We start from the raw sequence: 11,533 nt of genomic DNA, 5'->3' as shown, positions 1-11,533 counted from the left end.
TCTATATGTACGCTCCTCTGTTTTTGTAAATTCTGGAATGTCTCTTGCATAAATTGGTCGTAAGGTTTTGCCAGTTTTCAGATCTATTGTCATTAACATGAAGGTAATAGTAAAACCTATAGGCATCTGTGGAGTGCATTTTGAATTTAGTATCATTTGCAACAGTACTTAAACAGTTTTAACGTTATGTCAATGTACAGTAGTTTCATCAGAAGAAAATGAAGAGAAAGGGGATGGTGAAGACACTCGAAAGCATTATGACTTTCGACAGAGGAAAACCGTTGAGCGCTATCAGGCTCCATTGGAAAGTAGGTTATATGCACAGTTTCTCTTAAGACCTAATTCCTTGCATAGACGATTTTTTTAATGAAATATATACCCACTCAACTTCTATTTAAATTTCTTACCTTCATTCTGCAAGTAAATTTTATTAAATGCATGTAGCCTGTGCACGTTATATTCCTTTGCCATTTGGCATACTTGTTGTTGTTTTTCAATAAAAAAAAGGCCTGTGTATCCTTGAAAGAATAGTAATTAAGCAGACTTGATAATCTTACTCTTGTGGCTTTCAGTTCTCCTTAAAACACAAGTGTGTGTTTTTCCCTTCTACTGTGCACTGATTTAAAAAAAAAAAAAAAAATCCCCCCCCGCAAATCACTTGAAACTTCCCCTGAAATTTTCTACCTCCTCCACTATCCTGCTTTCTCTTAACCTTGTTTGAAACATTATTCTAAATTCTTTGCTTTCAACAGAACCAAGACAACGTAAGAGAGATTTTTCGGGCCGCTCTTCACCTGTCAGACAGAGATACTCATTTAGAAGTGCTCAGTCAGAAAGCTCTTGCTGCAAAAGAGCTAACAGGTTGGTATATGGTTAGTGATAGTTCTTACTTATCAATAGTGCTGTTGCTCACATTACTGACTAATGCTTTCAAGGGTGTTTGGATTGGTGGTAATTACAGATTAATAGTGTGATTATCGCTGTGGTAGTCCGAGGGTATAAAGAAAACAAATATTGAGAGTGTAAACTGTACTTTTTATATTAGCCATTAGGTATTTTAAAATGCAGTATTGGTGGTCACTGATAAGGTAATTCCGGGAGTTTGTGCTGAGATTACGTAGCTGCAATTCTTTTGTTCTTGAACCGAAGCCAGAATCTCTCTCTGAGAATCTGAGACTCATCTTGAAGAATACCAATTATTTTCTTAAAACTGAAGATAATTTAGTTAGAGGGAGAACCTGTGTGGAAGTTTTAATGGATTTGTTTTGGGTTTTTTTTTTTTTAATCAGTCAAATACTGATTCTGGTTTCTGTCTGAAATCAGCTAATGATTCTGTATGAAACTATCCTTAAACAAGAAAAATGCTAAATGAAATTATAAATTATGAATTACAGTAGTAATGACAAAGAGGTTTTGGATCCTGTAAGCAGTTAGAGCATGCAGAATGCTGTCTCTTGCTAGATATGAGCACTTTGTTCAGCATCTTTGAAAGCAGATAGTTATGGAAGGAAAGGTTTTTGAAGCCAAATTTGTAAACAAGTTAAAAAGGTTTATGTTTCACAGAGTGGATATATAATGCTAAGTGAAACTCCATTTATGTGTGTGTGTGAGAGAGAGATTGGACAAAATGAGTAATTTATTTTATGAAATTTCTTTTAAAAATAGTTAAACATTTTACCTTCCTCAGAAAAATTAAATTTTACTGTCACAAGGAAAATCATGTCATATACTTTGAAATCAGATTCAAAAGGAGTACAATGATCTGGAAACTTAATAGATCTCAAAGTAAATTCTGAGACAGAATTCACTTAAGTTTTGATACTATTTAGCGTGTACTTTAATGTTTTACTTGTTTGTTTAAATGTTTGCAGACGGAGACACGCAGTCCACAACACAGATTCCACATCCTCTTCATCCACATCTGATGACGAAGAGCGTTTTGAGAGACATAGGAAGCGCAGCCATAACAGAAATTTAAGAAGGTTAATGAAATTGGAGAATAGGGGAGGGAGAAATCTATTTGGGGGGAGTTTGCATCTGCCTGACTGTGAAGTGTTAGCCACTTTCTCTTGTACAATTTCTAAAAACTATTTTAATAACAATCTAATAAATAAGTTTCAGCCCAATGTCTCTCAGACATGTGTGTCTTCTGGCACATGGATCCCAAAGTCCTTGGGAAGGACCAGCAGTAGTGGCCAGCCTTTATAATGTTAATCCTCACTGAAATAAGTAGCCCCTTGGCTGTAAGTCTTTGAATGTAGACGCGAAAAAATCTTGAAAGATGTCAGTGTGTTTTGAGTTCTTCCGTCACACAAATCAAGGTCAGGTCACGGTCTCCACATATGGAGTAAGTTGTTTGAAGCTTGCATTCCTCTATATGCTGTGTGGTCTGGCATGGATATTTAGAAGTGCTAAGAGTTATTAAAATAATTAACGCAGTTTAATGTCTGGAGTGACCATTTTCCTTTTTTTACTCACGGACATTAAATGTAAACCAACCTGAACAAATATTTCATTATTTAGGAAGTTTATCTCATTTATAAGGACTTCTGCATTCACTTGCCATCGTTATAAAAGCAAAAAGCTAGCCGCATCCCAAGTTAGAAAGTGCCTTTCTCTTTCTCCTTAATTCAAATCAGGTGTCTTCCACTAAACTTTCGAAAAGATGAGCTAAAGGGAATTCCCAAGGATCGAATGACAATTGGAGCAAGTCTGGCTGATGTTGATCCAATGCAAATAGATTGTTCAGTAAGTAATTTTAGTTCATTGTGTCCGTGAGATGTTTCCAGTGTTTCTGAAAGCTTTCAATAACCTGCTGTCTACAGCTACCTTGGTTTACAGTTTTCTCTCCAGCAATTTGAAAATTGCCCCGAACATTTCCTTTGTGCTGACATGTACTTTCTGATGGAACCTCATCAAGGTTGCAGCTTTCTTTAACATATAAAACGTGTTCCGCTGACTTTATTTTTAGGTGCGATTTGATGGTGTGGGTGGTCTTTCTGACCACATTTCAGCTTTAAAAGAGATGGTCGTTTTTCCACTGCTTTACCCAGAAGTCTTTGAGAGATTCAAAATTCAACCTCCAAGGTAACAGATATTGTTTAAAACTATGAATTCTAATTCACCCATTTTCAGGAGAATATTCAACAGAGGTATCAATATGTTTCCACGCTTCGGAATTTTCAGCAATGTTGATGGGGCTTTTTGGCAGTAGTAAAAAGCAATTTCTTAAAAATGGATAGAATCCAGAATATATGTAGGTTCAAGGATGTACCGTGTGGTGAGAGTATACTTTAAAAGTGTCTTGCCTTTAAAAGGTGGGGCTGAGTCATTTTTGGTTTGAGTTCGATGGCCACGTCCGCTTGATTAGTTTATAAGCAAGAAGGAATCATCTACTGGTAGTCAACTGTAATTTGTTGCTTGGAAGTCCAGTTGTCTCTCCCACCAACTGTCTTTTTGTTCAAGTGATCAGGGATACATTTTAGAATTGACAGGACTTGCAACTAGAACCTTGCCGTGTTTGTCGTGCTTGGGCTAAAGGAAGGATCTGACCACTTTTTACACAGCTAAATTAGTTCTGCATTATGACATTATTAGAGATTTAATTGTTAGCTTTATATATTCTTGATCAGCGCAGTTCAATTATGGTATAGTGAAATATGACTTTAAATTCTTTGCTTTCGGTAACTTTAAAAGTATTACAAATAATGAAAAGACAATATTCCAGTGGGTTTGCTTCTTTCTTCATTGAAATTCTTTTTGAAACAGCAGTGTATTGGCTTTTCTAGTTGATGGCTGTATTTATCTGGAAATGCAGAATACTCCCCCAGGTTTAGACTTCCACCTCATTTATCATCAGCAATGGATGGCCTGGGAGACCAAATCCAGTAACTTAAAGCTTTTTAAGGGAGAATGAAATGCTTTACTAGCAAATCTTGCCTTTTGTGAAAACAAGCATTTATATGCAGCGTATCATAAGTTAGCCAAGTCTCAGATTCTGCGCTCAAGTTTGTTCTGGTTTGGCTCCACTGTGCTGTAACCACCCCTGGTAGTTTGTCAGCAGTTTTGGAAGTGTCCTTCCGGGACACTAGGATCTTTTCTCGAGGTTTGTACGTCTCCATTATCCTCTTTATTTGTTGCGTTTACTGCCTTGTTGAATTGTGTAGGAACACAAAACTTCCATCTCTTTTCACTTTTCTCACACTTCAGCTGTTACCGCGATCTTATACACAAAGTGTTTTGGTTAGGAGAGAAGAGGGGTGTGGTTTAGGGAGGAGGACTGTAATAGATACTTTTCCATCATACACGAATCTTTTCTTCTTTTTCTTTCTTTCTTTTTTTTTTTTTTTTTTTTTTTTTAAATACTTGCAGAGGCTGTCTATTCTATGGTCCGCCAGGGACTGGAAAGACACTGGTTGCTCGTGCGCTTGCTAATGAATGCAGCCAAGGTGAGAGGAGAATAGCCTTTTTTATGCGAAAAGGTGCCAACTGCCTGAGTAAATGGGCGGGGGAATCTGAACGACAGCTTCGGTTATTATTTGATCAGGTAAGGTTGAAACGTGCTGTGTGTTCTGTCCGAGTGGTAACTGTAATCTTCTGTGGTCAGTATTTTTAAGAACAACTCACTCCTTTTTGGTTTTTGTCAGTTCTTTCCACTGACATGGGTTTGTTAGTGTTTCCTTTTTCAGTGGGTTTTTTTTACGGGCTTGAAATCTTGAGATGTATTAGGGAAGATTACTAAAATGAGAAAACCTCGCAAAGCAAACCCCTGCTGCCCACCTCAAAAAAACCCCACCAAAACCCCCAAAATAACCATCAACAAAAAAACCCCACCAAACCCAAACCAAAACAGCCACAAAAAGGGTTTCAAGAGGCAAGAGATGGATGGTGGCTTTAGATCCGAGGGAAACAGATGCAGGCTGACGGCATAGTCATTTAAATTCCTAATGGAAGCTTGCTTTCAGAACCTGTAATTGAATTAAGTCTCGGCTCTGTTCTCGGCGGTTGCCAAATAGCTGTAAAAACTACTGCTCTGATTTGTTTCCTGTCACCCGGTCTCAGTGGCTTGACACAAGCTGCCGTCTTCTGTTACTCGTGCCCCTCACTCCATTAGCCCAATTAGTAGAGATCCCTGATGCCAGTCTGAAAGATCTAGTTCCAGTGACTTCCCAACCAAAACATTTTTAATGCATTTTCTCTTTAAAATAGTCCCGGTTTACTTATGTCCATATTCCTCTGTTTTCCTTCGAGGCCTACCAGATGCGACCTTCAATTGTCTTCTTCGATGAGATAGATGGCCTTGCTCCTGTGCGGTCCATTGAACAAGACCAAATTCATAGGTAGTACATTTTTGGTATCTACATAGAAGCTGCTTGATCTTTGTGAAAAGACCACCACACCCTGTTTAACTTTATGTGATACATTAATTTATCCTGAAAACTAGTAATTCAATGCTACTAAAATTCAGATGATTTTCAAACAATAACTGAAACCAATTCTCTCAGCTTGATATCAGCACAAGGCCTGTGTTAGCTTACTGGTTTTGTTATGTCCTAAATTAAGTCTTTCGCTAATTGGCGTCTCATCAAGAAAAGCTTGTCCTTTTTGAGTGGTCATTGCAGAAGATTGCGTAGAATGTAACAAAATTTACTAAACCAGTGAATGAAAATTATATTTTTTCTGTTAGCTCTATTGTGTCAACTCTTCTGGCCCTTATGGATGGCTTAGACAGCAGAGGAGAGATTGTGGTCATTGGAGCCACCAACAGGCTGGATTCTATAGATCCTGCTTTACGAAGACCCGGCCGCTTTGATCGAGAGTTCCTCTTCAGCTTGCCAGATAAAGAGGTCAGAACTTAAACACAACCTTAATGCTCATGTGACAAAGTCCCTCTTTATAACAAAACCACGTAACAATGCAGGATTACAGAGCAGTTAAAGTCAAACCCAGTGTTGGACAACTTGGGCAAAAGAGAGACTGTGGAGGGCAGATCCGGTACTGAATATATACCATTAAGAGGATTTCCACAAGTAGTTAGTTCTGTAATTAGCTTTGGTTTCACTGTGACCAGCCAAGAAAATGGGATGCTGCTAGTCACTGAAACATGTAAGAAAGAATGAATGCCCCAATTAGCTGTAAATTACTGCTATCTCATCTTGAAAATGAAAGAAATGGTGTGCGCACAAGAATTCCTTTTTGCAAACAAAAACTTTTCTCAAGGCTGGTGCTGGAGCGATTGAATTTTTTTCCATTCCCAAATCTGTCCATGTTTGCTGACTGACTTAATCCACTTAGACACTTTCACCCTGAAGTGGTCTTGCTCTCAGTTCTTGGTTTACGAATGGATAGTGGATGTACCTGTGCTGGATGGTTCCCAGGCTGCGTATCCTGGGAGGGAAGTATTTTGGGAGCTGACATTCTTACTGGTAACTTCTTATTGGACAAAGATGCGAGGTACGCTGGACAGGTGTGGGGCTTGGGAAGCTTCTAGTTCAATGGCGATAGCTAAGCAATGAAAAAGTAGGTGTATAGCAACCAAAAAATATGGGGAGGAAGATAGTGTGGAACCCTGGTCTTGTGTGTTTTAATTTGGCTATGGTTGAAGGCTAGTAAAAGTGCACTAAACAGCATCTTTAACAGAAACATTTGTCTCCAGTTTTTATCTCCTTTCAGGAACAGGAGAGGAGGTGCTGTGAAACACATACACTATATGATTCCCTACTGTGGAAGAATTCTAGAAATCTGCCGTAATTAAACTGTGTACCAGGGAATACTTAAATAAAAGATCTTGCTAAGATCGGAGATGAAGATAGGCAACGTTTGACATTTTCTGGATCAGTGACAGTAGTTTGAGTCATAATTATTGTTCGTCTTTGTAGTAATTGTAGCAATTACTCTGCAAAAGCAGAGAGCGTGTTAATCGAACTGTAAAATACTTAAAAGTTTAGCAGATAAACCAAGTATTTGTATTAATGTGAGGGTGTGGGGGGTTTTGTGTTGGTTTGGGGATTTTGAAGAGAAAACTTTGGACAAACTAAAATGCGACCATTTTATTTCCAGGCTAGAAAAGAGATTTTCAAGATTCACACACGAGATTGGACCCCAAAGCCATCGGACATGTTTCTTGAAGAGCTAGCTGAAAAATGCGTTGGTAAGTTTGAAAATACAGTGAGTTACTGCATGGGACTGAGTCCAAAGGAATCTGAGCTTGTAGCAGGCAGTACTCGAGCTCTTGCACCTTGCTGCAGAGTGAGGCGGCTGGCACGCTGTGGGAGCAAAGAAAGTTAGATGCTTCTTTTCTTTTAATTTTCTTTCTGTCTCTCAGAACGTTGAATGGGTTTTGGGCATCTTCCCTGAGAGCAAAGTTTTGATTAGGGGGCTGCTTAAGAAGCGCAGGATATCAGGCTGCGAGCCACGTAACAAAACTTCTCTGCAGTGCAGTAACTCTTTACATTCTCTCTTAAACTGTTAATTTTTGGCCGCATACAAAGTCTTTCAGTGTTGCGCTTGGGGAACCTTGGCCTTGACTTCTGTGTTGCCTGAGACTGATGTAACCTTTGATTCTTGTTTTCTTTGTTAGGGTACTGTGGTGCTGATATTAAATCCTTATGTGCTGAAGCTGCCCTCTGTGCTTTGCGCCGCCGCTATCCTCAGCTATACAAAAGTAGCGAGAAACTGCAGTTAGATGTTGCTTCTATCAAAATAACAGCAAAGGATTTTGTCATGGCTATGCAGAAGACTGTTCCAGCTTCACAGAGGGCTGTGGCTTCACCTGGGCGAGCGCTATCATCTGTTTCAAAACCACTGCTTGAAAACACCTTAGCAAGAATTTTACAAGCCTTGCAGAGAGTATTTCCCCACGCAGAGTTTGCACTACAGAAGGACCAACAGCCAGGTATAACAATAACAGTCACTACTTTAAAATTCTGTCAAAGCAAAAAATTCTCATTTGTGCAATCAACATACACAAACCTCTTGGCCAAAATGACAGCAGAATTTCAGAATATGCATGTGCATGCTTTTATTTCAGGAACATCGTGGATAGGTTTTAGTCTGGATTCTAAACTGAAGTGCTGGATGGGAGCTGTGAATGACTCACAATAGGCCGTAGAGAACTATGCGTTCTCTACTACAGCACCCTGTTTCTGACAGTAGCTAACATCATATTTGTCATTTGTAGAGATGGATCTGAGGTTTAAAGTATGAGGCACCTCTTTCAAAATATTTAAATAGAGGGGAAAAAGGTATTTTTACATGAATGCTTCTAATTCCTGTCTGAAGAATGTCAGGACCACAATGCAAGCATAAGCGGTTTAAGCTAAATACTGTTTTAGCTATCGTGATTTTTTTTTTAGCCATAGTCTCTTAACTTAAATGTTTGTGGATCACACTGTACACTTGTACAGGAGATGAGAATGGTTTAGTAGTGTGTACTTTGGGACTTGGCTTAGCATACGTGAGCTCACACCCCTGACTGCATCAGCCCTGATCAGGTTTACTCTGTCAGTTGGTGAGAGCAAAGAAATTGATAAGCTCACTCCACTCTTGATTAATGGAAATCTGTTAATAGTTAGTTATGCTAATCTCTGGAGACTGTCCTACCAGGATGACTCCCAGTAGAGCCAGGAGATAGGTTAGCATTGGTAAAACAGAGGCAGAAATCCACCAACAAAACAAAAGCAGAGAGGCTAGGGGATTGGTAATTGCATCCCTTCTCTGTTGTCTGCCTTCCATTATCTACTCATTCGGTGATCTGTGAGGAGCCTTACTTAGCAGGTGTGTTGGTCTGTATATTCTGACTCACTAGTCCTACACAAATGGAAGTTTGTGGCCATCGCACTCGCTTAATTCCCTCGCTTCCAGTGCGGGAACCTGCCCCAGAAAGAAGTGGCCTTGTTGGGTTTTTCAGGTGTCTCGGAACCACCAAAGTTGTTCCTAATCATCTTTCTTCTAAGGAGAAAAAACCCAAACCACCTCCCAAGCACTTTAGGACAGCTTTGTAGAGACTTGTGCAGTCTCCTTAGGTCTGTGGTAGGACGAACTCTTCAGAAAACAGCATTCGGTGTGTGCCCTCAAATGAAGAAATAGAAGAAAAGGGATTTCCAGCACTGATTTGAAGCTGTGTTAATGCGAGAGTGAGATACGGAGTATTCAGGAAAGTTAACAAACCTCTCTTGTCTTTCAGACAGTGTAAATCATGTTTTAAGAAATTATGCAGTTGACAGTGATGAGGAATCGCCATCAATCTTTGAAGATAAGCCAACTCATCAAATGCCCAGTAGAGAAAAGGAAAAATTCCTCAATTTTAGCAGGTAAATGTTGATATTAAGCTTTTGACATTTTAATGTGGAAGTTGTATAAGCCAACAGTTGAAAAAATAAGATTGTTGTCATCACTGTTGGGTCAGTTATTTTTCTCCGTTTCTATCGCTATGCTGTCCAGAAAATGTGACCAGCTGAGTTTGGTTAAGTCTCTAATACCTTTGACTTCAGCCAGTAAAGGTACAGTGGTATTGTGCTGGAAAAAACAAACGCTCTTCACAAATGTGTTTCATGCTAGGAAAGCAAGATTACTAGGAAATTAATACACAATTCAACGATGAAACAATTAGAATGACTGAATACAATCTTGTACGTATTTAGCGTACTGCTGTAATTTAACTAATCCAATTGCGTACTTCAGATACAGCTCATGTGTTTCAGCGCCCACCTTAATTTTTTCCTAGAAACGTTGTTCTGCTCCTTCCTTCCCGCTATCTCCAGTAACTACGGCCAAATTTCAGCTGAACTTGACAGATGTAGAGATCTCGTAGTTACTTAAACTCAAGACCTACTGAAAATTGGGGTGTACAGATCCCTATTGTTGTGTGTTGAGAGAGAGAGCGAGAGCGAGTTGTATTTCTCCTCCATATCAGGTTACTGACCAGTTGTCGTGTGTGTATTTAGCTGGACAAGTCCCCGTGTGTGATTTAAGAGCCATTACTTAAGCCAGCCAAACGAATAGCAGAGATGCTGGGGATTGGCAGGATTTCTTTGGGGAGCTATGGTACAAGGTTGTAAGAAAATGAGCTTTGATAGTCTTCCTGATCACAGACCAGCTTATTATTTACTGGAACATGGAGAGTATTTACCAAAAAAAACCGAGGTTAGGAAAAAACCTTTAACATCTGTGTGCCTAGTCATCACTTCATTTTGAAACTTACTATCTTCTAATTGTTCTAGAAATGCTTATTACCAGCCAACATCTTGCAGGCCACGGTTCTTACTAGTTGGAGAGCCAGGATGTGGGCAAGCTTCTCATTTGGCACCTGCGGTAATACATGCCCTGGAAAAGTTTCCAGTTTATACGCTAGACCTACCTGCTTTGTTTGTTACCGCCACATCACCGGAAGAAACATGTGCACGGGTATCTTTTTTTTCTTTTTAATCTCATAGGCTTCATGAACTGTATATAAACTAGTAAAATAAGCAAAATTCATTGTTAATAGAGGTGGCCTGGTTTGAACGTGCTGTTAGGTTTACTTCTGCCCGAAAATGCACGTTTCTTTTTAGATCATATAATCCCGAGTAAGGATGTTGTAGATGGCCGTATTTTCTATTCCAAATTAAACCGTGAGGAATTTGCTAGCAGCTTGGGAAGCTGGGAGGTGCTGCTAATAAATCCCTCTTTATCGCAAGAAATCCTGCCCATTTCGGTGGGATCCAGAAAGTTGTTTTCATTGCTGCTTACGAGACTCTGCTCCCAGTAGGTGGCTCTGCATCAGCCTGACTGCAGGTCACGCACTTTTTGTAGGCTTTTTTATTAAATATAATAAAAAGGCAATCAAGGTTTTGGGGAAAAGAAGTGTTTCTTTTTTTTACATATGTACGCGCGCGCGTGTGTGTGTATAAATATACAGCTTCCACTGCTGTAGTATATGCAGTAAAAGCATTAAAATTCATGGAACACTTACATTTGTACACTGGTATGTTTTTCTTAACTGTGAAAATTAAATATAAGCAGGTGTAGTGCTGTTTTCCTTTTTACTTTTAGGCAGGAAAGCCATTTTGTTGTTTGGCATCACTGTATTAAAATATCTTGACCTTTAGGCAGCAGCATTTGAGAGCTGGACAAGTAAGGACAGACACACTACAGGACTGGATACTCATTTGTCACAGAAGAGGCACAATTCCTTTTTTGTTACGTTACGGTTGCTTCTGCGGTCGTATAGCTACCGTGTCTAGTCACTGCCCAGACACACCACGTGCGCTTCCCATTTTGTGGCAGGAACGCCCTGAATCTTAATAATCTGAAAGGGTCCACGGAGAAATTTGTCACGTGAAAGGGCTGTTGCCACTTCCCTCACGCAGTAGGTGCACGCTCTCTTCTGCGATCGAGGTACCATCTGTAGGCAACGGCTTGCGGCCATCCAAAGCGTGTAATCGGGTCTGATGGATCCTTTGGTAATGAGAGGCTGTGCGTGATTTAGCTGTTCAGGCAGGCTGAAGACTGGTCACCTCTTATAAAACATACCTGAAATTTTGAATTGTAACCA

At 39.6% G+C, this 11,533-nt stretch overlaps 1 protein-coding gene across 1 annotated transcript in view; it reads left to right on the top strand.

Moving 5' to 3' along the window:
* LOC129200938 (ATPase family AAA domain-containing protein 2-like) overlaps positions 1-11,533 on the top strand; it is a gene marked incomplete at its 3' end in the record, with an annotated part of 115,088 nt that overhangs the window by 99,424 nt on the left and 4,131 nt on the right. Inside the window, exons 2-12 of the mRNA XM_054812192.1 lie at positions 218-308; positions 753-861; positions 1,872-1,982; positions 2,640-2,748; positions 2,972-3,087; positions 4,372-4,546; positions 5,251-5,339; positions 5,687-5,846; positions 7,060-7,150; positions 7,580-7,863; positions 10,228-10,404. Coding sequence (XP_054668167.1) covers positions 218-308; positions 753-861; positions 1,872-1,982; positions 2,640-2,748; positions 2,972-3,087; positions 4,372-4,546; positions 5,251-5,339; positions 5,687-5,846; positions 7,060-7,150; positions 7,580-7,863; positions 10,228-10,404 — 1,512 coding nt within the window. The remainder of the gene's footprint in view (positions 1-217; positions 309-752; positions 862-1,871; positions 1,983-2,639; positions 2,749-2,971; positions 3,088-4,371; positions 4,547-5,250; positions 5,340-5,686; positions 5,847-7,059; positions 7,151-7,579; positions 7,864-10,227; positions 10,405-11,533) is intronic.

This window comes from Grus americana, unplaced genomic scaffold (assembly GCF_028858705.1).
Source record: "Grus americana isolate bGruAme1 unplaced genomic scaffold, bGruAme1.mat scaffold_69, whole genome shotgun sequence".
NCBI lineage: Eukaryota > Metazoa > Chordata > Aves > Gruiformes > Gruidae > Grus > Grus americana.
Note: the sequence above shows the minus strand (reverse complement) of the source record. Positions and strands in the feature narration are given on the sequence as shown.